Source organism: Rasamsonia byssochlamydoides, assembly GCF_041956645.1.
Source record: "Rasamsonia byssochlamydoides strain NRRL 3658 unplaced genomic scaffold VTN77scaffold_48, whole genome shotgun sequence".
Lineage (NCBI taxonomy): Eukaryota > Fungi > Ascomycota > Eurotiomycetes > Eurotiales > Trichocomaceae > Rasamsonia > Rasamsonia byssochlamydoides.
Genome location: NW_027192431.1, coordinates 151,213 through 178,371, shown reverse-complemented (window position 1 = coordinate 178,371; position 27,159 = coordinate 151,213). Strand labels below are relative to the sequence as shown.

Below are 27,159 nucleotides of genomic sequence, written 5' to 3'. Positions count from 1 at the left end.
TTATTTTTATTTTTATTTTTATTTTTATTTTTATTTTTATTTTTATTTTTATTTTTATTTTTATTTTTATTTTTATTGATTTATTGAAGGGGGTTTGTTGTTGTTGTTGTTCTTGTGGTTTCCTCTTTTGGGAATGTTGATATCTCTTGATATCGAGTACCTAAGACTGACTGACTCTACCTAGGTAATTACTGTCAGGTAATATTGAAATACATATCCCACATTAATAACAATCAGAGATGTGAACGACTTTCTGTGCCTCTCCTATTGTATCTATTACGCATACGTATTTATACCTAGAAGATACCCATACCAGACCGTTTTTTTTTTCCCACAAACCGTCAATTGACAGTCTATAGATAGTTTTTTTTTCCAAAATTTTAATGACGTCTAGAAAGTCTCTTGATACCTAAACTGTTCCTAGGAAATTGACATTTATATTTATAAGGAGGGGACCATCATCTAACCCGAAAAATATCAACTCCCCTAATGTCTTTTCTTTTATTAATGGCTCCTGCCCCTTCTTCTTCTTCTTTTTTGTTTTTTTTTTGGACCTGAGGCTGGATTCACAAGATTACATTTTAGGAAGAAGATGAGGCTTTGCTTTCGTATCTATTCTAACCACTAGACTATTTAGAACTATTTAAACTATCTAAATTCTGAGGTTGTGATGGAGAGATAGATATTACATATGAGGTCCATATTTTGGAAAAAAAAAACCATTTGCAAAATGTTGACGTCTTCCTGTAGGAATTCAATGTTTCCCTATAGAATTTGACATTTCCTGTAGAAATGATGTCTCTCCCCTAAGTGACGTTTCTCAAAAACAAAAAAAAATGTGTATTAGTGTAGTGGCAACCTTCTAAAGATCAATAGTTAACCATTTCCTTATAATACTCACATTTGTCATACAAAAACCTCACATAACGGTTTGATGACAGTTTCTAAACCCCTCCCCCGCCCCAGTTCCCATATCGACGGGTTGAAGGGATACCTAGGATATGAAAAAGGTACCGTGATTCCATTCTATAGTGTCGACGGAAATGATGAAGTCGATCAATTGCGACTAATAGAGAACTAGAAATCCTACCTGACAAGGCTAAGAGACGATGATTCAGGAAGACCGGAATCATGAGGGAATAGGCTGGCTGACTTTACTCTGTACGTAAGCCCAAAAACCTACTGTAGTGGGGGCTGGTGTGATTTCATTCCTTTCTTTGTCTCTGGTAACCAGAAGGATACTGCATGCAGGCTTTGCAGGTGAGAGAGATCGCTTTGTTTCCAGAGGGAATGGAATCTGACAATCGTCCTGTTCCTTCCTTTCTCTGGAGAAGGGGAAAAAAAAGAAGAGAGAGAGGGGGGGAGGGAGAGAGGTATTCTGTCAACTTCTCCTTCAATGTTTCAACATTTCTCTATCCCTCTTGTATGCAGACGCAAGGTGCGAGTACAGATCCACAAGGACCCTGTCTGCGTGCAGCTCGCTGTATGCCTGAACTTCGTCGTCACTCAACAAAAAAGAAAGAGTGGTACAACTACTTCGAACCCCCTAGTCCATAGTTTACATGGCTTCTGGTTGCTCATTTCCTTATTTATCGTCATTGGTATTGGAACAGTGACGGAGGAGAATTCAGCTCCCTGCACTGTCCAACTCAAACTTCCTCCTACTTACTACTGCTCAGCCTCGCCGTCACAGCATACGTCGCCAGCGTCTCGATTCGCTGCGCGTACAGGTCCATCGTGTGCATCATCGGGTCGCCGAAGACGACCTCTCGTAGTTCTGCGTCGGTGGTTACGCATGCTTCGACTGATGAGTGGTGTTGCTGCTGATGTTGCTGAGGCTGCTGCTGGCTTTTTCTGCTCGACGATGGCGTCCGAAGAACGACGAGGCGCCCTGCTGCTGATAGGGATGAGATGGGCACGTTCCAACGAACAGCAGGCTGCTTCTTCTGTTGCTTGTTGCTGGCATTCGTCTTGGTTGCAATGCTCAGCTTGGTCGTGGAATGGTTTGGAAGCAGCGTGTTCAGCTGAGGCAGCGATGACGACTCCGGCGCCGAACAGGCATACAACTCCAACAGCGACAACACATACGCCCGGTCTGCCCGCGGCACCGGGTCTCGTTGATGAAGGAGAAAAAGCACCACTTGCGGTATGCCGGCGAACGGGGCGTTTCCAGCGGCAGGAGCGAGACCGGCGGCGCTCCAAACGTCACGCAGTGCACGCGCTTGAAGAACCCTCGCAAGAGAGTCAGTTCGGATTCGACTGACTCTGACTGCGACAGCATGTGGCAGTACAACAGGCTGGCTACCGCACCACCCGCAGAATGCCCGGTGATCAGCAGCGAGCACGACGCCCGGTTGGGATCCTCCCGGAGCAGTTCCTGCAACCGGGCTGCTACCGGACGGACCATCTTACGCGCCACGGACAGAAATCCTGCATGGCACAGATTCCCCGGGTCGTCGAGGAATCCTCGCGGAGACTTGGGTTCCGTCTGCACGTTGACCGTCCAGTCGCGGAAGCTCTGCGTGCCTCGGATTGCGAACACAATCGTATTCATGTCGTCGAGCGGGACGGACTTGATCACCATGGCCTTGGTGCCCCGGCGCCAGTCTGCTTCGATGTGGGTATGACGCTCTGCACCGGATGGCTTGTCGTATGCGCGGCGCGAATACTGTGCTGCTAGACAGAGGAGGGGCCAGGTTGCGAAGTAACTCGTCAGCAGTCAGTTAGGTTACCGGTGTCTTTGTTTGCGATTCCTTGTCGGTGATCATATTACATACAGCTTCAACGGCGGCAGATGCGGTGGCAGCCGCGAGTTCGCATACAGATAGACCTTAGCAAAGCAGTTGCTGGAGACGACGCCGGTGGTAGCCACCGTTTTCTTATCTTTTGATCGCGCATGTTCTCGAGCATCTCCACCGCGAAGCACCGGCTGCATGAGGGCGACAACTGTAGTCCAAACAAGTTAGACGAAGGTAACCTCATTGGTCCCCTTTGAGTTGTTTTGTACTCACCCAGCTCGTTTTCCAGTCCACTAAACGAGCCATCGTCGATAGACGTGATGATATCATTGAGTTTCAGCGAGATAGCATCGAACAGTCCCGTGAGCTTCGTCGAGCCTATCACGTGGTCGTGCAGATCATAGGCTAGATCGCCCGCATCGTGGAAAGTCCTCGAGAGGGATCCTGATAGATTCACGCAGGATTGCCATGGGGATGGTCGTTTCGGCGGGTCTTCTGGAGGAGCTGGAGGGTATGATACCGGCTGGTTGTAGGGAAGGACTGGAGGGCTTGGCTGGACAGGTCCAAGTGCTGGAGCAGGTGCTGCAACAGGGGGGGAACTGTAGGGCTGATATGGCAGATTCGGATTCGGTGGAGGATAGAAGTGGGTAGTCCCTTGACGCTGCGGAGGGGACGCTGCACACAAGTTTATCGTTGAATCTGTCGCTAATAGAGTGGTTGCTGATAAAGGAGAGGCAAGACTGTGAAAACTATGCGGCGGGCGAGAAGAAGAGTGCTTGCGGTGCTTGCCGAAGAGCGGCATGGTGAGCATCAACAACTCATAGTCTGAGCTGTATCAGATAGAAAATGGATCAATATTCAATTGAATCAACTATGTACTATTAATTTCATATCCAGTATTTTTGCGTAGATGGAAAGAGAACATTGATGCTGTTCAACCACAGCATCACCTTAAGACCTCAGTCCACACGTTGCGGGGGACTCAGCTACTTCTATATGCCTATTATTATCATTATTAGTATTAACAATAACTGCAACGTTAACTAATGCTGCGCCTCGAACTCTACAATACCCAGCCCGACGAACTAGTGCTCTGACCGTCGTATAACCCAGCTGCGATAGCTCGCCCGTTGGTTCTGTTCTGCACCGCCCTCTTCATTGCACTAGTCACTACTGTAGTTAGTCCTGGGAGTATACTTCAGCGATTCAGTGACTTCACTCGCTGTTCCGCTGAGCCGGGGCGTTCATCGTGGAAATTCCTCCTGCCCAATCAGGCCTTCAGGTTGGCCTGTCAAGTGAGTCAGCTGGAAAAGAAGCCAGGCGGGCAAGTTGCCACAGAGACTAACCAGTTATTTCAATCTACCAAAGGCTAATGGACTATACTAGATAGTTTTCTGGGTAGATTATTTTCTGGCTGAATGATAAGAGCTCTAGTCCGTACATACTCAAATACACGGTTATCTCTGCTGAAGGAAAGAGCCCTTATCTGGGATTGCGATTGCGGAGACCATGCGCTGGAGGACCCCAGACCACCACCAATGCTGTACTGTAACCCAAACAAGTGATGATGACAGGATTAAGTATGAACTTCACCACGATTGACATAAATCTACCGGGACTGAAACGGCTGGAAAGCTAACACCGCGTAGTGCTTGGTATAAAAAAAATAAAAGGGAAAAAAAAAGGGAACCTATCAAGCATGGTAAGTAATACGTAAGACGTACTAGAAAGCACTTTATTATACAGATACAGTTCGAGGTTATTCTATGATATCCTCGAGTATACAATCTATTGCATCTCCCATTGGCGATTGTACTGGATTTCTCTTAGACGAACGCCCTATCCATGAATGTGCCCCCGAATGATCACGGTATACTGCAAGGAAGAGAAGGATGAAGAAAGACAGGAAGAGGTCACCCTCCCTAGGCCTCTCAGCGACGGGTATGATATTATATATAATTAATTTCTCTAACTCCTAACTCTCATAAAGAAGAACGAACAAACAAGGACAACTTCATATGCCACCCTACTCTATTTTTCTTTTCTTTTCTTTTCTTTTTCTTTTTCTTTTTCCTTTTTCACCTTCTTTTCTTCGTCTTCATCCACATGCTCACAAAATCCTGCTTTTCCTGCACACCCAACCCAACTCGCTTCACTCGTCCCAGCCGTGCGAGGGCCTCGCCTACATAGTCCAGCACGGCCTTTTGCTCGCGCGTCAAGTCACTGTTGGCGTCGTCGCCCAGGAGAGTGTCGGTGTCCAGGTAATTGCTTGCGTAGGTGGAGGATGTGCGCGCAGTTGTGGCATCATCACTACTACTACCTTTGTTGCTCACGACACATTCCGCAATCCGAACCCGGATGCAATGTGTTGGCTTGCTTAGCAGGTTCCACAGAAACGTGAAATAGCTGCCTGGGATCGGCGTCGTCACGTCCGCCGGGGTGTACCGCACGCTCACGGGGTAGATCTTCGTCCCTGGAGGAACGGCCACCAGAGACCGGCTCAGGGGTAAGACACCCCGTCCGTTCGTGGTAGTGCACTCGGGGAATATGACCACAGGCCGGTTGGGGTATTTTGCCAGCAGCGTCGAGAGATCTACCAGGCGAGCGTTGGGTCGAGGCTTGACTTCGGGATAGGAGAAGGAGCGCAGGATGGCCTGGAACAAGGACAGGTGTTCTACCTTGCTTGTATTGGGGTAGGATGCGGTGAAGACCGGGTCGAAGATGGCAGCCAGGTAGACGGCGTCAATGGGCGAGGTGAACGAAGAGGCGATGATCGAGCTACCACCGGGGAGGCGATCCCGATGCTGTTTCGCGAGGGACCTGCATGCGATTAGACCGAATTCTCATGTCTCATGATGACCTACGAACCCTCTCTTGACGCCGTCGACCTGAAGGTCAATCCACCAGAGGCTGGGTATCCCCAGGATACACCACAGCGACGCCTTCTTCCCCAGCGATCCGATCGGGAGCCATTGCAGGACGAGAAAATAGCTCAGACAAACCGTCACGAGCAATGGCAGTCTAAAGCAGAAGAGGAATATGTGTAGCGGGAGGTAGAGGCCGGAAGGCTGGGCGGGAATCGGGAGGAAAGGCGCGATGCCCGAGCCTATCCTTCGTCAGATAACACCGACCGTGACGAGCACAGAACTGATCTGGACAATCATACCTCGGTCTCGGAACTGCGAAAACTTCTCCATTTAGTAGGACAGATCACAGGGTGTTCATCAATAGAACTGTGATTTCACGCCATATGCCTGCAACTGGATGTAGATAGGTACAACCGGAGTACAGCGTCTGTCGTCAAGACATCCGGGAAACAGGAACAACAAGATGAAATCAGCAAGCCCAGCGCGATCGAAGTCTTGATATTCCAGGGCCTAATAAAGCGCAGGCCAGCTGAAGACTTCGTAGTTATCTCGTTGGGCCGTAAGCCCACCAACTTGGTCAATCAATTAATAATAATCAATCAATTTATTAGTAGGCCTGCCTGATCATCAGAAGTTGCATTTTCACATGTGAACACGAAATCCACAAGCCAACGGGCGGAGCGGTGGGCCTCTCCGCCCACGTGACCCCGCATGCTCCGGCAGATCGGAACTGTCTTTCCCAAAAGGGCTATCCTAATACAACCACCTGGAGGAGTCTGCAGGGGTGCAGTGACAGCAGTACTGTGGGCTTCGGGCAGTAATAAGATAGGACAATTTTTTTTATTTCAATGACATAGAGAGACCCTTAAGACAACTTATTTAATTACATCCATTAATAACTCCTTAGGTATCTGTGAACATGTCAGTCACGTGATCTAAGTCCATCTATCTACTGCTGCTGCTTTCACACCTTGCTATTATTTTTCCTTTGCGCAAGGAATCAGAAATTATCGGGATACAGATTTCACTGTCTCCCTCCTGCTATTTTTCAAGTCTTGTTCCTATCACACTCGATTTCGAAAAGCCTTCTGCTGGCAAAAGAAACCTGATAAAGGTCCATAAGTAAAGCAGTTTGGTGTCGATCTCTGTATTTGGCATATCGTCAAAGACTAGTAAGAGAACCAATCATCTGCAAATGAAGCACATGTCCATCTCATGACAGCCAATGTAACAACCATGCCATGCCAACTTTTTCACCGGTTCAGACCCCTTGTATGCAGGTGCTCAACATACATTCCTGCAGCAGGAACTTCCCGACAGCGACAGTGATCGCGACCAGCAGGGCTGTTGCTAGCCAGCCGTTTCTGACGATCCCGATATTCCAAGTCGATGAAGTAGTGTAGTTCTTCTGGGGAGAGGGGGGACGAGGTACAGTCCCGTTCAGAGGATACGGTGGACAAACAGGACTGGGAAGATCAGCGTGGATAGATTCATCTGCCTCTAACCTAATATTGCTATAGAGACCTGGACAAGGGATAATAATCAGACTGATCAGAATGGGGTAGAGGATTGCCCTCGATCATCAGGGCAGGTGTTTTCCTGGGTTTGTATAGGCTGGAACTGCTTTGTTTCGATCGAGGGGATGTCTTTCCATTTTCCGGTGAGATACAAAGACTCTCTTTGATTATTGATTGTGGGAGGGATTCAGAGCGCCTCTAGCGCAGACTCTTACGAGACAAAGAAAATGATAACCTGCACATCCTGGAGGGGATTGTCGGAGTGGTGGTTACACAGACTAGCCCTAATCATGGGCCCTAAACCCTAGCAGTCCAGTCTTGGCAACCACCTGACCTGGCAACCAGCAACCAGCACAATTCACTCAACCTGGCCTGTTTAGGAGGGGTGCTCACATTGTTGCTTTGTTTGTGATCTACAGTGCTTCCAGACTGGGAAAAAGGCAACTTGCAGGTCCTGCACAAGTAGAATATCTGCAGATGCATATGTATGAACATACATACATACATGTATGTATTCAAGCTGCATATAGCTGTGAAGAAGCTGCTACTGCTGCTATGGTAGCGAATAGATACGTACTGTAGAGTCGTTGAACTACTCCCTATCATTCCACCGCTGGACTCAAAGGTACAGTGCATATGTAATCCTATATTCCTTTTTGCAGTTCCTAGTTCTTACGCTACTCATACTGAGTAAATTGCGAAACCAGATTAAGATATACCAGACCTGAGCCCCTCATACAATGCCATTTGAAAACAATCATTCCACATTATCCTGAGCCCAGCAGGTCCCAGGACGAAAATCGAGCGATCAATTCCACCCCCATAAACTCTCAATCGTATCTCCTCGCTTAAAATCCCAATGATCGAACGGCTCCTCCTCAGACTCCAGGACCTTTTTCCACAGGACGCTGGTATCCTTGCACTGATGCCACACGCCGATCCCGTCCACGGTGTACTCAGTAATGTGCCCGTTGGCGTCATAGGCGATGTGGGGAGGTTCGAGCGTTCCGTCGGCGGCGCAGATGATGCTCTGGATGGAGTATGGAGGAAGTCAGCAGGATCGTCTCTTTGGTTTGTAGAGGGCGAGACTTCAGACTGTGATGAAGTCGAGATCAATGCCGGATGTAGGCGTCAACCCACCTGAGCAAGATACGACAAGCAATGCTTAAAATGATCAGGAGCAACATGGATGTCGGACCGGCGTGTGAGATGGTCGTGGTCGTCATCCATCTTCTCCCCCGTCGTCACTCCCTGACTCTCCTGGATAACAGCACGCAGAATCACCAGGCAATGCAAACTATGGAACATGCCCACGCCCCACGGCTCCGGCCCCGCCGCTGAATCGTTGGACTTGACGTAGACGTATCCTCCCTTGTCGGGTAAGATAATCGAGTCCCATGCCAGGTCTCCTCCCGCTCCTAGATCCTCCAGCGCCTCGAGCTCGCGAAAGACGGTGCCGATGGTGTCGCGCTGCGGGCGGTCACCTGGGTTTGGACTGTCGTGTTGAGGAGGGATGGAATGGGTAGCCGTGGTTGTTGGAGGGCATTTTGGCATCGTCTTCGACGCGATGACTGTGTTTGCGTCTGGTGGAAGAACGCGCATGTAGATGTCGATCGTGGTCACCACGATGAGGATGGCACCGACGGAGACGAGCACGAGGTGCCAGGTGCTTGTAGTGGAGGAAGAGGGGGATTTGAAGTTCATCGCGGAGAGACGAAATGTTTCTCTATCTATCTGAATTAATTTTTTTCGAACCTGGTTCCTAAGTTGAGCATGGAGTAGGAAAGTCTGCAAGGCAGAGGCAGCATTGAGAGGGCAGTGTCTGTCCCACCGAGGGACACAAAAGAGAGGTTCTGGAGAAAAAGTTACGATTGACACATCACATGGACTCGGCAACGCATTTTCTCTGGTCTAGTCTTTTAGAACCACTCATACTCCCTATTCGGTGTCTGTTTTCATCATACTAAATCCCTATTGCGAAATCCAGATGCTGCTGGTTTGGGACAACTACGGAAGGGATTGTCCTTTCTTTGTCTACCACTCTGACCTGTCTACTCTTCATCACCGGCCAGGCAATTGATTTCGGCAGATGAGTTTTGCTTACGGATGTCAACTGAAGAATTCATGGAATGGACCAGCAGAATGCGTTTAGATACTAATCATGAATTTCGCATGTCAAATCAATCATAGATCTGTCGTAAGGAGCGAAGTACATCCATTTCATTCATAAAGAACCTCACCCCGTAAAGCATATTAGCAAATTTCACACATCATCGTCATCTCGAAACAAGATCCTCCGAATTCATCTCACGAAATACTCCGTACATTCGTGTGTGATCCAGGCCGTGCTGGCCATCGCTTAGATGCGCGCGACGTGGCCGTCAAGATCCGCCGGATCGATGCCAGCCGCGGCCAATTCATCTTTGCTGGTGTAGAAAACCACATAGTCATTGGGATCGCGCTTGTCAACACTGGCTTCGCCTCCGCCGGTGTAGAAAACCACGAATGCATTCGGATCGCGCTTCGACTGCTGAACCTTCTCGAGATCCGCCTTGGGAACAAGGAAGGTCACCACGGACTCGTCGTCACGCTTGTCAAGACCGGCAGCGGCATCGTCATTCTCGCCGTCTTTGAGGACATAGAAAACAACAAGTGCATTGGGATCACGCTTGTCAACATTGGCGTCACGATTAGGGTTTGTATAGAAAGATACGAGTTCGTTGGGATCACGCTTGTCAACATTGGCGTCACGATTAGGGTTTGTATAGAAAGATACGAGTTCGTTGGGATTGCGCTTGTCAACATTGGCGTCACGATTAGGGTTTGTGTAGAAAGATACGAGATTGTTGGGATCACGCTTCTGTCCATGCGGTCCAGTCACGCTTGGTGGAGGAATGTAGAAGGATTCATCGCGCTTGTCAACATTGGCATCTTCAACATTGGCGTCATCCGTGTAGACAGTGATGAGATAGTTGCCATGGGCCTCATCGCGCTTCTGGCCGTGAGGCCCAGTCACCCATGGCGGAGGAATGTAGAACAATTTATCCCGCTTGTCAACACTGGCTTCGCCCCCGCCGGTGTAGAAAGCCACGAGGGCATTCGGATCGCGCTTTGAGAGATCAATAGCGTCAATCTGACCCTTGGGAATGATGAAGGACACGGAATTAGGGTTCTCGACCCCAGAAACCTCAGAGCCTACATATCAATGATCAGCAGGAGAACCACGACGCGTCTACATCAGCATAGCATACTGGATGGGGTGACAGGGAGAGCTGCAGTCAAGGCCGCACAGGCCGAGAAGACGAGGAACTTGGAATGCATGTTGATTGCGTGGAAGTGGTAAGCAAGTTGATGATGGTGTCACAATTAGATGGATGAGGTTTAGGTTGATGAAATTGATGATGATCAACCAGGGTGGATGGCGAAGAGAGGATGAAGGAGTTGATGAGAGAAGAAGAGAAGAGAGGAATCCGAGTGCCCGACGATGGCTTTATAGAAGGGGGGAGCCTTAAGCGACGAGGGCAAGCGTGCACCTCGACCTCGTGACTTCTGGAAATGGTCGTCTCTCAGGAATGACGCGTGCAACGAGAGGGATATCATCAATCTGATAAGCATTCCTAAGAAGGAAATTCCCTCGGATGCATATTTGGACTCAATTGAGCATGTGCCCAGATAGGCAGGCTGGAGGTATCACACTCATTGCAGGAGGGCTCATGACTGGCATTGAGTTTCCCGCACTGCACGTATCTGTCTGTATATCGATGAGCAATTCCTCGACTTGGATAAGTACCATGTGATATACACAACTTCTGTGCAACTTGCTGTAAAGATCGGCGTCCTGCGCCATGTAGCACCGTTGCAAAGGACGTGGGAAATAATCATGCAGCAGAGAGATCACTGAAGCAGCTTTATAAACCTGGCTGGACGCTGAAGATATTCATCATAGTCGCTCTGTACTTGCTTGAATGGATTCGACTTTGAAACATCAAAGTGAATTGCTTCAAATAACAGCTACATAATACTCAACGAGGGGAATGAGAATGCTGCCAAACAAGATCTTGCTAGTGTCGTATAAAACGGCTTTGTTCCAGACAGGGGAAATCTTCCCCTTTTCCGCATTGCTACACAAAGAAATCCTTCATTTTTGATATGAGCAAAGCCAAATTCCCAAGACCAATTGTCACACGTTGTAGAGTTCGTGATATTCGTCTAAACTCGATATCCATACGGAATCATACATTCTTCCTTCCGTATGGCCCCATGTGGGGTATGACTCGTGCTATTCGCCAGAATAGGCAGTAACTAAGATAGTAGACTAACATTTCTTTGTTCCCTCTTAAGACATCACATGCATATTGCTTCTCCTTTCAGAGTACATCTATTGTCGAGACCTGTCTGTTGGACAATGTTTTGGTAGAGAGTTGTGGCTAGTGTGCAGTGAAGCGCCTAACGTCACCACGTGCCCTGGGACTCGTCTTCTACAAACTCCCTCATCAAAGAGACAGGATCTCCCTCTTCCTCCGTCATCCGTGCAACTTTCATCTCATCAACTCAGACTAAACGCACAGTTGCCTGCTCTGCCTGCAATATGCCGACCTTCCACTTCTCCAGGGAAGGCATTGCCATCAAGGCTAGCTCCTCTGATTCTGCAGAAAACACGGAGGATTTGGAGGGCCTGATGAGCGAGGAGAAGGAAGGGAGCATCAATGAATCTGTCCAGAACAGTGTTAGGAAGCGGATTCCTTCGATGTTTTGGGCTGGCTTGTTCATGGTTCTGGTCAGCTTCACCGTCATCGTGGTGACTGTTGTGCATCCGGTCAGGGACGATGACTTTTGCTTCAAGCGGAGCACCTATTACAGTGAGAACTAATCTTGTTACTTTTGCCCTTTCCTTGGTTATGCTCAGTATCCAGCCTCCAATTGCTATTACACGTCAGTCAAAGGACTTCTCCGCGGGATATGTCTTGTGTTGGAAAACGATGCAACGGCATACACACCTCATTTTAAATATAACTTCAATTACTTTCATCCATAAGACCTGTTAATCATGTGCACTCTTGCATTAGGTCCTCTGACCAAAGACATCGATACCACTCCGCGTTTCGTCATCACCAATGGCACCCTCGATTTCCCGTCCATCTACCGCGGCCCTCCGAGTCCCGAAATCGACGCAGCGTGGAATCACATTTCATACGACAGTAAGTCAACTTGCTTATTGCGTGGTGACTTCATATCGAGATAAACTTTCTAACTGTCTACCTGTAGTGGGTGTTTTCGCTCTTACCGAGGAAGAGGCTCTCAAGGCTGGCCTGCACGAGGGCGACGTGCGGATTCCTGCAGGATACCAGGGTGGTGGAGAGTACATGGCGTCTCTGGAACTGACGCACCAGCTTCACTGCGTGGTAAGTTGTGCTGACGAGAAAGATGGGAAGGATCAAAAGAACGAAAAGGAAGTGTATGGCTAATCTGATATAGAACTTCCTCCGCAAAGCCGCCTGGCTCAACTATCCGTACTACCACGACAAAGGCTTCGAGTTCACTGACCCGGAGGACGAGCTCGAGAAGCACCTCTACCACTGCATCGAGATGTTGCGGCAGGCGCTCATGTGCAATGCCGACCCGGGCGTCATCGGATACCGCTACGTCCGGGGTCGTGAGAGCCGTCCGTACCCGGACTTCAACACCCCGCACAAATGCCGTGATTTCCAGGGGATGTTGGAGTGGGCGTACGAGCATATGGTGCATGGGCATCCAGAAGAGTTGCCGTTTGTGCCAGGGAAGGACGAAATCGTGTGGGACCACGCGCCCTGACTGGTTTCACCTGACTTGAAATTGTGAAAGTAACTGGAAGATCAAGATGAAATGGGAGAGTGACCTTATCGAGGAGACTGTGATGGATGCTGTTACAAGGTATTATGGTAATCAACAGGGCTTCAGCAGGACTTTCTTCCTTTGTTTCTTTTGTCGTCTTTTCCCCCTGGGAGTTGCTGAGGAAGTAAGTCCTTAAACTGGAGCACTCCCAGAGCGCTCACTCACTAAGTATATAGACACATATGTATATACATACAATGGATATCCACTGTTCATTGCATAATTTTGCAGTAATCAATCCAGCTCGCCTAGTCTTTATATTACTTTATATTGGTATTGTCTCTACTGGCGCCACTCACTCCCTTCCTCTGTACTGTACTGTAGCCATCCACATCTGCCTTTCCCTACGATAAAATGATTGAATTTTGATTAGACTAGAACTCCGAGTATGACACACGAAGAAACAACATTGATTAGAAAAGACCAAGAAAATTTTAAGAAGATAAGAAAACATGCTGATTTTTATACCCAAAAACCATGGTGACCGATCCCCTTTCATTCCATTCCTTGTCTCGTGTATTTGCTTGGTTTACAGTGAGATCACTACCACCTAGGATGACAAATATACAGGTAATAGGTCACGTCACGTCACATGATGTCTCCTAGCAGGTGCCAGGCAGTCCAGCATGAGCCACAATACAGAGTAATACTGCCACTTCTAAGATTTGCCAGCAATATTGCAGTCAGTGTGGGTCTTTTGCCCTTTTTCAGAAATTTTTTTTACGGATTTACAAAAATGTGCCATGGCAATTATGGCAGTGTGGCCGAGTGGTTAAGGCGTTAGATTTGAAATCTAATCCCTTCGGGGTCGCCGTCGAATCCGGTCGCCGTCGATGTCAACTTGTTTTTCAGCATTGCCTTGTCATAAAGTCAGATGGATGTAGTCAGATTTTCTTCCTACCAATGCTGTATGTACTCTGTATGTACCGCGCTCTCCTGTCTTGTCCTAGAACTTTTTTTTTTGTGCCTCTCCATATGTATGTACTTTGTCTCCGTGTCCGTTGATCAAACAAAACAATTGACTAAAAATCGACATTATCCTCTCCTGTCCAACGAGCCGTAAAAAAAAATTGGTCAAAGAACGATTGACCTACAACCAAAAGTCTATCGCCAAGAAGACAAAAAAATTTTACCTACATACATAGAGCCGTTTTTTACCCTTGAGGCCACAAAAGTTCCACAAAAAGTGACTTTACATGTAAATGTACAAGTTGGTTTTGCTTGTTACAAGGAAATCCTGAAACTAAACCAAACCAACGAGTGAAAAGAAAAGATTAAACAAGAAAAGAAGGATTAAAAAAAAAAACGAACGAATGAACAGACGAACGAACGATTGAAGTAGTTAGTTAGTCAGTCGTGGGGTTGGTATTTTTCATGTTCGTGTTCACGTTCATGATCATGCCAACAGGGCAAGGGCACCGGCAACAACAGCGCCCATCAGGCCAGAAACACCGGCAGAGACCTTGGGGGCGGCACCGGTGAAGAGAGGAGCGACGGCAGAGGAGCTCTGGCTAGAGGAGCTCTGGCTAGAAAGCGAAGGGTTGGCGCCGAAAGCGGCGACAGACGACTTCGCAGGCACTCCAGTGCCGGTAGCAACAGGAGCGACGCCGCTGGGAGCCGGGACGGTGCCGTTACCGGCGCCATAGGGGTACGGCGCAACGGCCGGGGAAGAGGCAGCGGGGCCAGAAGGAGCAGCGGCGGAAGCAGCAGCAGCGGCAGAGGAAGCAGCGCCAGACGAGCCGTAGCCAGAGGAGCCAGACGAGCCAGTGCTGCCAGTGCTGCTAGTCGAGCCATAGCCAGACGAGCTAGAGCTGGAACCAGAGCTAGAACCAGAGGCAGAGCCAGAGGCAGAGCCAGAAGCAGAGCCAGAGGAGCTAGAGCCAGTCGAGCCGTAGCCAGAAGAGCCAGAGCTGGCACCAGAGCTAGAACCAGAGGCAGAGCTAGAGCCATAGCCAGTCGAGCCAGCGCTGCCGGTCGGGGCAGGAATGGCACTGGTCACCAGAGTGCTAGGCGCGCCAGCCGGAACAACCGCCTGAGCAGAGGAGGCAGAGGCGGCAGCGGTAGCGGCGACACCAGTAGCGGTGGCAGTGGCAGTAGCGGTGGCAGTCTCAGTCATGGGAACGGTGAGAGTCACAGTCGTCGGGGTAGGACCGCAGGCCGTGCAGACAGTCGTCTTGGTGGTGAAGCCCGGTGCAATGCCCGGGGTGACGTCGCCAGGGCAGTAGGTGGCGGTGTGGGTGATGGTCTTGGTCGTGAATCCCTCCGGGCAGATGTCAGTGTACGAGGTGACAATCACGGTGGTGTAGGTCTGCTGGGAGGCAGAAGCAGAGGCGGCAGGCGTCACCATGGCGCCGGAGGACTGGCCAGCGGCAGCAGCGGCAGCAGACGAGGTAGCGGCAGCAGACGAGGTAGCGGCAGCAGACGAGGTAGCGGCAGACGACGCAGCAGCAGAGGCAACGGCAGAGCTGGCAACACGGCTGGCGAGGGTGGAGCTGGGCACAGCAGAGGAGCTAACCGAGGTGGTGTTGGTCTCCTGGTAGATCTTGATCGAGTTGATCTCCCAGTAGGCCTGCTGGAACTGGGCAGGGTTGGCAGCCACGTAGTCGACACAGCTGCCCACGGCGTTGTTGGGCTGGCTCATGGGGCAGCCAGAGGAGCCGTAGACACCGCCGGCCCAGTCACCGCAGAAGGTGGTGTCGAAGACGAGCTGTTGGGTCTGGAACTCCTGGCCGATGTTGCAGTTGCCCTCGAAGTCAGCCAGCGGAGTGCCGAACTCGGTTGGGTCGGGGCTGCCGCTGGTGATGGACTGCGGGATGGCGCTGCGCGGGAAGAACCAGATCTTGATGGCCTGGTCGGTCCACAGCAGAGCGTACACACCTCCGTTGATGTTGTTGAAGCCGGTGCCGTAGGTGTTGGCAGTGCCCTCGACCACACAGCCCGTCGTGCCATCGGACAGCGAGCAGTCTGCCGAAGTCAGGGTGCCGGTCTGCTGGGGGTTGGTGATGGTGCATTGGCCCTGGGTGTGGAGGACCATCTCGTTGACGGCCTGCAGGTTGACGCCCTCGATGATGTCTGAGAAGTTAGTAAACTTGCTGTCTTTGGTTACTAGGAGATCACCTACCGATTTCACCATCCTGGGGCCAGTTGGGGCCCGTCGTCCAGAAGGCCGGCCACACACCACAGATGCTGCCGGGCATGTGCTGGATATCGGCGACGAGGAGGCCGTGGTCGAAGCCGAAATTCGACTCGATGCGGACCGACTTGCGGCCAGCGTCACTGGGCGACAGAACGGTGGTGTGGTCGACGCCAATGTAAACACTGCCGCTGGAGGTGACGTTGACCAGACCCAGGCTCTCGGCCGTGGCTTGGTCGACATATTGGACGAATCTGCTGGGTGTTAGCTGATGCTCTCATGCTCTCGATCAGATGGTTGTATTGGGCACATACCCATGGGTGGGATCAGCTGCAGTAGAAAAGGCAAAGTTGCTGAAAAAGTTCTGGCCAGCTAGGCTGTTGACGAGCGTGTACTGCGATCCGGCCAGAGCAGGGCGAACGAGGGACGAAGAAGAGAGGGCGAGAGCGCCCAGGCTCAGCAGGCGCGACGAAGGCATCTTCGGCGACAACACCAAACACAGAGCGATCCAGCGGTCTGTTGCAGGTTTCAAAGAGAAGAAGCTATCGAAGAAACAAAATTATAAGAGGGAACGACAGGGTAAATGTTTCAGAGAGAGCGAGGGACGACCTTGCAACGATCGGAATGTGGAGTGGAATGAGAGACAGCCCTGCACAGAATGAGTGACTGTCAGATGCTCGAGTGAAGGAAGAAGACAAAAACCAACGAGCGAATGCGCAGCTCTCTATGTATGTAGGACTGCAGGACAAAGACCGGGCAGTGAATGGCCGGGTCGACCCTGACTTCGGCATCACGTCGGGCTGCTCTCCACCAACTCCATCAGAGCCATATCCTTATGTTGCAGCAGCATGGCTAACCTAGTTGACCAGTCTCGCGAATCACAGTGCTGAAGTGCCTGGACGACGTTGCAGAATGTCTGCGTCGTGGCTCAGTGGCGCCAACCGTTGTTCGGGGCGCGACGCCTCGGTGGAGCATCTCACGCACAGCGCATCGAGTCCAGACCAGACCTCCACTTCTCGATCCCTCGATCGCTTCTGACTGGCATGAGCTGGCCCCGAGACCACTGGCCAGTGTTTGATCCTGGGGCGGCCGGGGCCACAGGCGAAACATGAAACAAATCCTACAGACTGGTCCAGGAGGGTGCATCTCAGGAGTCAGGATCAAAGTGATTTTCATTGCCTTTGCTGATTTCTTTCAGCTGTTCAACGACATCACTGAAAGCTAACTCTGAATTTTACCTCAGTGGGTTCGTCCTTGGCATGCCATAAAAATAACTTGTCACCGTGCCGATCCGGGAGCAGCCCGATAACCGAAAATAGCCTTCTTTGAAGGGACGGCGCCGGAGTCTGTCCCACCTGCCACGACGATAACATCCGCCACTCTTCCAGAAGACTGATACGCTCAGACCTGAGACGAGTACGAGTACAGAACACTACTCGCTGACAGCAACCACCCATTCCAGTACCACGGCATGATTATTGCCACGAGTCATGATCAGTCGCCATGATCCAAGGATAGCACGCAAATAATATTATCACCAGCACTTCGGACTCGTCGGCGTTGCAATAAGACCATAGTCGGGCAGGTGACACAGCCACACTGATTGGATGCTACGCTTGATGAATCCTCCTGAATTACGGAGTATTATTTTATGCACCGGCTGACAAAAATATCGCTTTGTCCCAGAACTTGTCCAATGGCGAAGCTCACACGGTCACCGGAGGGAAGGTCGGCAGTAGTCGATACTCAGAATTTTCCTCCGGCAGACCGGGGCAGCCACACGTGCATCGGCGTAAGCCTCAGGCCGGATCTGACGGTAGCCAGCAGCCACAGGAGTGATACAGCAGTGACCAGAAATGCACCTAGGTGTTCTGTGCTCCGTACGGAGTACTGTACAAGCCATATGGAAGCAAATGGAGCCAACCGCCACTCTTTGATCCTGCTCAATATCCTGTGCAATCCATACTCCACAGACCACTATTCACAGCTCTTTGGGCTCACAGAAATGACGCAGAGCCACCGTCCCACCGGATAAGCTGTGTAGTTCCCAGCCAGCTGTTCCACGGGTCACCGGCACTCGATGGAGAATTTTCTCCTCCCTGCTGGAGAGAGTCCCGACCATACCTCCGGAGTCCAAGCACATGATTTCTCCCCTATCGATTTCTATCGATTTCAGAGGTTCGACTACTTCGGGATCGAGGTGACTCGCAGCAGAGGTGGGAATTGCCGATGCTAGTCGCCAGGGAGTGTAGTACGGAGTGCTCCATGGAATAACAGGCAAATGAGTTTGCCGACGAAGACCCCGTGACTGCCCCGTGACTGCAACAAACAGGGCAAACACTCCGGCTTAGATAAGCAGGCTGAATTCAGATGACGATCTTCAGTTCTAGACCTGTCGACTCGCCCTGGACCTCGGTGGTATTGTTCTGTGAAGTCATATTATATGAAGTCTAATTCTAATATTGACAACAGCTATTCTACAGGCCAACCATAATGTACAGTCAGTTTCGTTTCGTTTCGTTTCTGCTCCTTTAATAGTAAAGACATCCATCACCACATCCATCACACCCGCCAGTCGTTGCGAGAAAGTCTCCCCACCGGGTTTTCAGGGGTATTAAGTTATACAGCGTACAGTATATACGGTCCAAACAAGATGAGTAAGCGGCGCAGCGGAGCCTACTGCATCACCCGTCTGGTCGCAGACCGTCCTTGGAGGCCGTCTCTAACGTCCTGGGGCAGGTCATCCTCGGCTGGACCCTCGTTGTACTTGTTGGCTGTGCGCGGCTTCGCGTGGCGGAGCCGGTCTCCGGGCAAGATGTTGGATTGATCGATCGCCTCCTTCTCATCTTGTTCTGTAGGGAGTTAGTGTCTGTCGTGTCGACTGAAGAAACAGTGCACTCACCTAGCTGCTCATCCGAGTTGGAATACGGAGGCTGCACCGGATCGTCGTAGGGAGCCTTGTCCGGCACGACCGGGTTGATGCGATTCAACTCCGGACGCGTATCGCGCAGGTACGAGTCGTCCTGCTCCGGTGTGCCCGGCACGGGGGACGGGTCATTCTCGGCCTCGTAGCGGTCTTCTGCGTCTCTTTCCTCGGGGTTCGACATGATATGAGTTTTGACAAGTGTGATTTACTGTAGGATACGTATATACGGCGAGCAGAGTGTGGAAGAAGAAAATTAACAAGTCCTCTAGATGATGGATATCGTTTTGTCACGCAAGTATTTATGTGTCCGCCTCCCTGGAACGGCACCCAACGCAATGTTGACATCAACCCGGCTGATGGAGGGTGAGATGTCATCTTCCCTCGACGATTAACTTTTGCGGCACGTCATCAGGCGGCGAGCTTCCGCCAGGAGATGGCTACGTTGCATCAGAAGACTACTTCGCTCGTCTTGTTGTCTTGGTGAGCTGAGACGAATATATCTGTGTAGCATGCAATGGTCTGAGTCTGGTCAAGTGATCGCTATGAGCTTGTGTGACAACCTATTTAGGAAAGATCGGATCTTGTTATCATCGATCTTCGCTGCTCGATTGACAAGTAACCTTGGACTATCGATTTTCTCAATCGCAGACATCCAGCACTTGGCGACGGCGACAAGCTTGATTATGAACCTGACAGACGGACACAACCAAACAACAGGATGAGGTCTTCATGACGAGCATATGACGCCGTGATGACCATCCATCCATTCTGATACTTGGCCACCCATCGCGGTGGCTAAGCAAGTGGCACTTCGCATAAATGTCTAAGGTTCGCTGAGTCTGCTGGAAGGAATCATCTAGGAATCATCTACCGATGTGACTTGCTTGTGTACAACTTGTTGGAATCAAGCAGAGCAAGCGATACGATACAATACGATACTATATTACATTTCTCATATCCTTTCTAGGGACTGACAACTATTATCATGGCTGCTCCATTCGAGGACCTAGATCCCACCGGCCCTTCTCCAGAAGACCGCGTCAATGCGATGCGCGGGTACAAAGCGTATGTTTGAATCCGTCGGGTGTAGATATCTGTATCTACATCTATCTGTATCTTATCGATACATACCACTGACACAACGCGTAGAACGCTCAACAACCCCCGTGTCTCAGAAGAAGCGAAGAAGAACGCCAAAGACGTGCTAGACAACCAATTGGGCGGTGACGAGCCCAGACACGATCTCTACGCGATGAGGAACCCGTCCAAGGAACCGAGTCGGGTGCAGGGGGGACTGAAGGCGTGAGTCCAGCCTCCCTGTTTCAATGCTACTGCACTGTGCAACAGACCAGCTGACAAGACGTGACGTCCATCAGAGCCACAAAGAACCCCCGCGTATCCGAAGACGCCAAGGAATCGGCGCAGGAGAAACTAGCTCAGTTGAGCAATGCTATGTATGAGGAGAGTCAGCGGCCTGTTGAGGAGTAAGTAGGTCGAAATAGAGCGAGCAAGATTGTTTCGAGTTGAAGAGAGGGTATATGAGTGTGGAGAATAAAATATATATATTATCAGGTCGTGCTTGAGAGGTGAATGTAAATTGAAGTATTACTATTTTTTCAATTGTAATAGTATCTATCATTGGACTATAGTATGATAGATAAATGTATGTATGTATGTACTTATTTATATTCATGAACAACTTGTGCGATTATTCATTCATTCTCTTTGGAATAGCAAGATTTTCCATAATAACCACGTACGAACGCACCTACCCTAACAGACATAACCTATCCGATATAAATATATTTTTCGAAATAAGTAACGAAACTAATTACCTAGCTTGCTTTTATGTCCTTTAGCAACCCAATCAAATTCCACGTTAATTAATTAATATTAATTTTAAGTAGGCACCAAATTGGTTAATTAATTAATTACAAGAGAGAGAGAGACTAGCTGCTGTTGCTATTGCAGGATCATACCACAATGCAACGCAACGCAATGCAATACAATGGCTTGCCATACACAAGGCTTGTCTCTAGAGAACAGAGTAAAAGAAAAACAATAACAAAAATAAATAAAAGCAGGAATGCGGGATAACTTTTTTCTCCATTGTTTAGTTTATTTTACCCGATTTTATTTTTCTTTCTTTCTTTCTTTGTGGTTGGAGAGGACTGACCTAATATTGCTACCTCACCTCATTTTTTCTATCCTCTCTCTTTTTCAGATATTTTAGGTATTATGGATCAGGGACTTGACTGATTGACTGACTGACGACTGCTTAGTTAGAAATTAATTACCAAAAAAAAAAAGATCAGTGTGAGAGTAACCATCAACAAAGGATAGGTGGGCACTGAGCACAGTTTACATAAATATAAACAAGGTCCCAGCTCAACCCTGTTGAAGCGGCAGTATCTATCTATCTAAGTGTCTAGTCTAGGTGAGGCAGGGGTGAAAAGCTCGGGCTGACTGCTTTGCAGAATTTTTGAGCAATGTTATTCTTATTGCCTATGCGTCACCTTTCTCAGCGCCTAGGGGTTGTAGGTTGTAGTAATCTCACCCGTGAAACCAAGCAAATATTTGCCTGAGACAAAAGGAAGATGGAAGCTGATCAGGTATGTTTGGTTTTGGGACTTGAAATTAGCCTGTTTTTTTTTCCCCTTATCTTTATATATTTTTCTTGATGGCTTTTTTTTTGATCCTAATTACGGTTGTTTCTCTCCGTCATAATACTAGGAGATCTAGTCCAATTGAAAATTCTATCGTTTTATTGTCTTTGTTGACAACCTTCTTCTTCTTATCTTTTTTTTTTTGTTTTGTTTTCCTCTTTCAAGGTGAGGCACCACTTCCTTTTTTCTGTTTTAGACTTGGAGTACCTAAGTCTGTACATAATACTGATCACACCAGCCTCAGGCCATGCACATGTATTAGGTACATACTTACTTAGCAGGAGGCAGGTGAGTGCAACACAACATGGCATGACATGACATGAGCAAGCTATAGATAGCGGTAGTGACCTAAATGAGCCAAACTATTGATTTGATTGATATATGCCTACCTTCATAGTGTGATTAATGTTTAGGTAGATAGATAGTTTATACATCATGAATGTGATCGGACTTGTTGCATCTAATCTAGTGCCCTGGTGGATTAATTGCCTTTTGATTGACCTTTTTCTGTTTCTTTTTATTCTTCTGTTTTCCTTCTTCTTTCCTTCTTCTTTTCTTTCTCTGCTTTCTCTGCTTTCTCTGCTTTCTCTGCTTTCTCTGGTAAATAATAAACAAACAATGCTCTTTGTCATTTGACCCTAACTTTAGGTTTACACCCATCATCTTTCCTTTTCTCCTTTTTCAATTAATCTTCATTTAACAACTTTGTGTCCTCCCATCTTGTTTCGTCCCTGTCCGGAGAAGGCGGGGTGATATATTACTTTGACTAGTAGGAGGTGTACTTTTTTTTTTCCCTCTACCTATTATCTACTATACTCTGATTATAATTGATGGACAAGCCGTCGAAGGAATTAAATGCCTTGACTCATTGTTAGAGAACAAAAACTCGAAACCGGAAAGACCGCTATACTGTCATTGTCTTTTCGATAGACTCCATCAATCCATCTGATTGTGACGGCCCAGGTCGACAGAATACTGAATATGAAGGAACGAGCCGATGAGACGCTCAACCCTGCTGGAAACTGCCAGCATCTGCTACTATATCAACCTCTCCAACCCCGTATATATAGACTGCCTTTTTTTTTCTTCACCAACGTCAGCTGCAGCTTGGCCCGACATACATATCGACTTGGCCAACTTCTTCTCCACGTGGATACCAATGTCCTAACATACAATACCTACCGCAAGTCCAGACCTGACTCACGTCTTCATCATGGCTGCACAGCAAGGACAATTCATCAGATGGACACCAGTGGAGCCAGCAACTCCACAGCCTTTCAGGATCGTGTTTGTCCGCGGGGGACCAACCAGAACCGTCTTTGGACGACGGGAAGTGTTCGGCAGATTGGACTTTCAACTCGTACAACACCCCGGGACTGCGACTTACTGGCGCCTCGAAGAGGGGATGACCATGCAGCTTGACCTCCTCGCCATCCCTACCACGACCCCTCCGGGAGGAGTGCCTCGCGAGCATGTCTTGGATTGCAAATACCGCTACATCAACCATGTGAGGGTGCAACCCGCGTACAACGCCCCGTACCAGATGCAGACCCGTGTTGCGGACGTTTCGATTGACTGGCCTTCATACCTGGGAGTCCTTGGCGAGTACACGCTCATGGCCAGAGTCTTCCAGGTGGGGAACGGTGTGGTGAAGGCTGAGGTGGAGTCTGAAGTGATTAATGTCGAAATGTGGATGTGAGGATTTCTCGACTGAGTTTGCCAGCACAAGTAAGTACACCTACTACAGAATGAGTCCTGTTTGAGTATGTGTGTACGTATATATTGTAGCTTTTACCTAAGCTAGCTTAATAATTAAGCAGTACTAGTAAGACAAGTATTTTAATGTAGGAGGATACAATTCAAGATCCTTTCAGGTAGGTATCACATACATAGCTGGGGTGCTACATCTTCACTTTTATAAACCAGCCATGAAGACAATCAATGTTCATTTCTTCTGCCAAACTACGGCTATATTGGCCTTCGAAAAGGATGGGCTTCCGTGTTGAACACATACTCATCCAGGCTGATCAGGTCGGGCTCGCTGAAGATGAGATAAAAGTACTTCAGCGTCTCGCCCATCCAGAAACTCTCCATCGAGTCGTTCTGCGGCGCATGCCCGTCTGTCACCGTCACGTCACTCAACGCCGCATTGGCAACCGTCGTTGTCGTCTGTTTCTGGATCGCCTCGAACATGTCCCACGCTGCGTCCAACAGGTCCTCTCGTCCGGTCACGCGGTACAGAATGAAGACGCTCTCGATTGCTTCTGGACGTAGCAAGTATTGCCTGTCCGTAATGGCCGTGAAGCCTCGAGGTAGGCGAATGTCCTGCACTGCCGCCGGGTCCGCTCTCGACAAGACCTGCTGTTTCCACGTCTGCTCGTCCCATCGACAGTTGTCTACTGACTGGCACGGCACCATGGAGAAGGTCTCGGGCATGATCCCAACTGGCATGGCCCGGTATGTCCAGATACAGCCGTCGACCAGCTTCTGTGCAAGCTCGACGTGAGACGGCAGATTGAAGAGCTTCCCCCCGAGGGCAAACATGCCCCCAGCGAAGCAGACTAGGTGTTGTCCCTGCGCGTCGAGCCTGGTTCTGGTCTGTCCGCTGTCGTCGATAGTGACTACAGCAACCCCTGCAATCAGGATGTCCTTTTCGTCCGGCACCATCGGACGGAAGAGATTGTGCTCGATAGCAGTCTGCATGGCCACCTCGTACATCTTTTTATACATCGGTTCGAGACCGCCGAGCAGCGCGTACGTCTTGAGCAGATACTCGTACATCGAATCTGCCAGCGCCCCAAGCCCAAAGGTCGTGTCTTGCGTAAAGTCTGCCTGCGGCGCACTCACCATCAGCGGCCACATGCCCGGCAGTTTGGTGCGATTCTGCTGCTCGTCGAATGTCTCCATGAGGCGCTGCACAGCATCAAACCATCTCGCGTCACCGGTGAGCTGCGACAGGCGCGTGAACTCGAGCGTGAACGAGCCGATTGCCGCCACTGCATCCCATTCGCCTGCCTGTTGGTCTTCTTCTCCACGCGCTGCTTTGTGCAAGTCCCAGTGCGTGATGGGCATGCGGTTGGGCGTGTCGAACGCGGCGTACAGCAGATCGCCGACCTCGATGGCCTTGGTGAGGAGTCGCCGGTCATGGCTTAGGTCGTATGCGGAGAGCAACCCGCCCAGGTAGCGGATGTTGGTCTCAAACACGTTGATGGTGGCGAGCGCGGTAGTAGAGAAGTCGATCTCGACGACAGCTGCCACAGCATCCTGGAACTCGTCGCGCATGCCCATGATCCAGAGCGTATCCAGGCTGTCGACCAGCGTGGCGCCCCATCCCCCGAACGTGTTTCGCGATGAGCCGCTGAGGGGTGTCACTTCGTCCATCTTCCAGGCCAGCGATTTATAAGAAGACCAGCACCGGGTGAAGGCATCTTTGACCGTTTTCTGTCGGCGCAGGCGTTGCTGACGTCGCTCTGAAGGCTCTTGGGGAAATTTGGCTTGGATTTTGGGCAGCGCAAGGGGTTTGCCCGTAGGAAGAGCCCGCAGGGAGGTGACGGGATGTCGCACCGGCACCGTTCTCCAGAAAGATGCTTTGTTCTCTATAGGGTCCTTTTGGTCTGACGAGTCTGTTATAATGGGGGGTTCCACTGGCTTTGACAAAAGCCCTCGATAGACCGAGAGAGCGATATCTTCAGAGTAGATAAGGTACAAAAGGAGAAGAAGTAGAGCGGTGAGTATACACACAAGCGACCTGCGTTTGGGGAATATCATGTCGAGTCGACGAGTAAAAATTATAAAAAGGGAGACACCGTCGTACGTTTCTCTCTTCTGGCGGAGAGACACGCTACCTTGAAGGAAAGACTGGCTTCTTCTCTCGCCTTTTACCGTTCAATTTTGGAGTATTTTTACCCTTGGCGCATATGCAGGGTTATTTCTTCCGGTAAAAATGCGGCGCAGAGCCCCAAGCATAGGATTCCACTGGACTGGTTAAAAGAGAAGTGTTATCATTCTCGCCCATTTATTTGACGGCCACTCAGAGTGTTTCGTTTAAGGAGGAAGAAAAGGTTGACTGGTGATCGCGCTCCTGGTTTAAAGAAGCAAGCCTCATCAATAACTATTCCATGGACCCTGGACAGCGGCAAAGCAATAGTGATAATAGCGCCAACGCGACAGACATGTCATTCACTCTATTGGCGGTCGGCGGACGCAAACCCTGTTCGAACAGTGCATAAAGGCGCTTATCATTCCAGGGACTTACCAGGTACTTACCTATTTCGGTTCTTAGGAAGGTAGGTAGGCGCTGGTTATGTCTTTGTCTAGGTATGGACCGAAACCGAACTTCCCTAATAAGGATAGACTCTGTGACACAACAGAGAGATAGGGTATGTGACTAACGATAATAAAGCAGGGATTGCATACACTGGACTAACAATAGAATGAAGGATAGATTAAGATTTAACAGGTTACACAATAAAGTCAGACCCTAATTACTATTAGAGAGAGAAGATAAGTTGGTACTAAAGCTCATGATTAGAAGAGGTGTTAATTAAGAGAGTTTTTTTTTTGGAAAGAAATACAAGTCAAAAAAGGTGACAGAGACTGAGACTGAGATTACCTGAAAAAAAAAATCAAGAAGCAAATGAAGAAGAAAAGAAACTTAATTATGGAGAAGAGTGAAGAAATCGAGGCCAGAAAGAGTCCGTACAGATGAAATAATAATAATAAAAATAAGAGGTTAAGTAAGGAGGCCAAGATTACATGCAGAATTTATTACTTATGGGTGCCAGATTTCTACAAATGAAGAAGCTCTAGATAATTAATTATCATTATTAAGTAAGTAGATTCAGTGAAAATTTTCGATATGGGAGTACTGGGCTTCGTATCTATAGTACCTACAGTTTTCCACCACCATCATCATCATCACAATCATCATCTTGTAGGATGTATACGGATGGATGGCTTTAGAGATGTGATATGTCGTCATCTTACTCTTTTTTGTTTCGGTGGAAGTATTGCGTGGTAGCCCGAGGAATGATTTGCTTGCAAACGAAGGATAGAAAGAAAAAAAAACCACCCCCAAAAAAACAAGAAGGAAAACTTACCTTATACACAGGTATTAGAAACGGCTGTCACTTGCCATTGTGTTCGTTTATTTCGCTTCTTTTCTTTTTTTTCTCATTCTTTTTTTGGGTGCGTGTGTTTACTCACTCACATTCCACAAATTGCGTCTATCTGCAGGCCGAATTCTTGTAATTCTTGGTAGATAGAAACTTCAGATTCGCCATTTCAGTGTGCAGTGGATTCCATTTAAGATTAAGAACTAAGTCAATTGAAAAATCGCAATAAATAATAAAAATATATTACCTAGGATGGCGAGTGAGTACTCAGAGTGGTAAAAAAAGACCAAGTGCATACATACCTACCGAGTTATGTATCTACGTTTG

General features: G+C 49.0%; 10 protein-coding genes and 1 non-coding gene across 11 annotated transcripts; 4 read left to right on the top strand and 7 right to left on the bottom strand.

The window, feature by feature from the left end:
• Nucleotides 1-2,020: 2,020 nt before the first annotated feature.
• On the bottom strand, nt 2,021-2,584 carry VTN77DRAFT_6289 (uncharacterized protein; the record flags this gene model as incomplete). The annotated part of the gene is made up of 1 exon (XM_069422550.1): nt 2,021-2,584. One exon carries the CDS (start codon nt 2,582-2,584, stop codon nt 2,021-2,023), a length of 564 nt encoding a protein of 187 aa, XP_069276251.1.
• Nucleotides 2,585-2,764: 180 nt separating this feature from the next.
• VTN77DRAFT_6288 (uncharacterized protein) lies at nt 2,765-3,549 on the bottom strand (the record flags this gene model as incomplete). The annotated part of the gene is made up of 2 exons (XM_069422549.1): nt 2,765-2,946; nt 3,012-3,549. 2 exons carry the CDS (start codon nt 3,547-3,549, stop codon nt 2,765-2,767), a joined length of 720 nt encoding a protein of 239 aa, XP_069276250.1.
• Nucleotides 3,550-4,816: 1,267 nt separating this feature from the next.
• On the bottom strand, nt 4,817-5,935 carry VTN77DRAFT_6287 (uncharacterized protein; the record flags this gene model as incomplete). Its single annotated transcript, XM_069422548.1, has 3 exons — nt 4,817-5,558; nt 5,607-5,844; nt 5,905-5,935. 3 exons carry the CDS (start codon nt 5,933-5,935, stop codon nt 4,817-4,819), a joined length of 1,011 nt encoding a protein of 336 aa, XP_069276249.1.
• Nucleotides 5,936-7,930: 1,995 nt separating this feature from the next.
• VTN77DRAFT_6286 (uncharacterized protein) lies at nt 7,931-8,826 on the bottom strand (the record flags this gene model as incomplete). The annotated part of the gene is made up of 2 exons (XM_069422547.1): nt 7,931-8,152; nt 8,263-8,826. The coding sequence occupies 2 exons, from the start codon at nt 8,824-8,826 to the stop codon at nt 7,931-7,933; spliced, it is 786 nt and encodes a 261-aa protein (XP_069276248.1).
• A 655-nt stretch (nt 8,827-9,481) lies between these two features.
• On the bottom strand, nt 9,482-10,443 carry VTN77DRAFT_6285 (uncharacterized protein; the record flags this gene model as incomplete). Its single annotated transcript, XM_069422546.1, has 2 exons — nt 9,482-10,317; nt 10,374-10,443. The coding sequence occupies 2 exons, from the start codon at nt 10,441-10,443 to the stop codon at nt 9,482-9,484; spliced, it is 906 nt and encodes a 301-aa protein (XP_069276247.1).
• Nucleotides 10,444-11,710: 1,267 nt separating this feature from the next.
• On the top strand, nt 11,711-12,933 carry VTN77DRAFT_6284 (uncharacterized protein; the record flags this gene model as incomplete). The annotated part of the gene is made up of 4 exons (XM_069422545.1): nt 11,711-11,981; nt 12,189-12,320; nt 12,388-12,524; nt 12,598-12,933. 4 exons carry the CDS (start codon nt 11,711-11,713, stop codon nt 12,931-12,933), a joined length of 876 nt encoding a protein of 291 aa, XP_069276246.1.
• An 814-nt stretch (nt 12,934-13,747) lies between these two features.
• VTN77DRAFT_t102 lies at nt 13,748-13,826 on the top strand. Its single transcript has one exon. It is a non-coding gene; the product is annotated as a tRNA-Ser (tRNA).
• A 563-nt stretch (nt 13,827-14,389) lies between these two features.
• On the bottom strand, nt 14,390-16,604 carry VTN77DRAFT_6283 (uncharacterized protein; the record flags this gene model as incomplete). Its single annotated transcript, XM_069422544.1, has 3 exons — nt 14,390-16,065; nt 16,115-16,380; nt 16,441-16,604. The coding sequence occupies 3 exons, from the start codon at nt 16,602-16,604 to the stop codon at nt 14,390-14,392; spliced, it is 2,106 nt and encodes a 701-aa protein (XP_069276245.1).
• A 3,433-nt stretch (nt 16,605-20,037) lies between these two features.
• On the top strand, nt 20,038-20,540 carry VTN77DRAFT_6282 (uncharacterized protein; the record flags this gene model as incomplete). The annotated part of the gene is made up of 3 exons (XM_069422543.1): nt 20,038-20,117; nt 20,202-20,354; nt 20,429-20,540. 3 exons carry the CDS (start codon nt 20,038-20,040, stop codon nt 20,538-20,540), a joined length of 345 nt encoding a protein of 114 aa, XP_069276244.1.
• Nucleotides 20,541-22,931: 2,391 nt separating this feature from the next.
• On the top strand, nt 22,932-23,417 carry VTN77DRAFT_6281 (uncharacterized protein; the record flags this gene model as incomplete). The annotated part of the gene is made up of 1 exon (XM_069422542.1): nt 22,932-23,417. One exon carries the CDS (start codon nt 22,932-22,934, stop codon nt 23,415-23,417), a length of 486 nt encoding a protein of 161 aa, XP_069276243.1.
• A 269-nt stretch (nt 23,418-23,686) lies between these two features.
• On the bottom strand, nt 23,687-25,486 carry VTN77DRAFT_6280 (uncharacterized protein; the record flags this gene model as incomplete). The annotated part of the gene is made up of 1 exon (XM_069422541.1): nt 23,687-25,486. The coding sequence occupies one exon, from the start codon at nt 25,484-25,486 to the stop codon at nt 23,687-23,689; it is 1,800 nt and encodes a 599-aa protein (XP_069276242.1).
• Between the last annotated feature and the right edge of the window lie 1,673 nt (nt 25,487-27,159).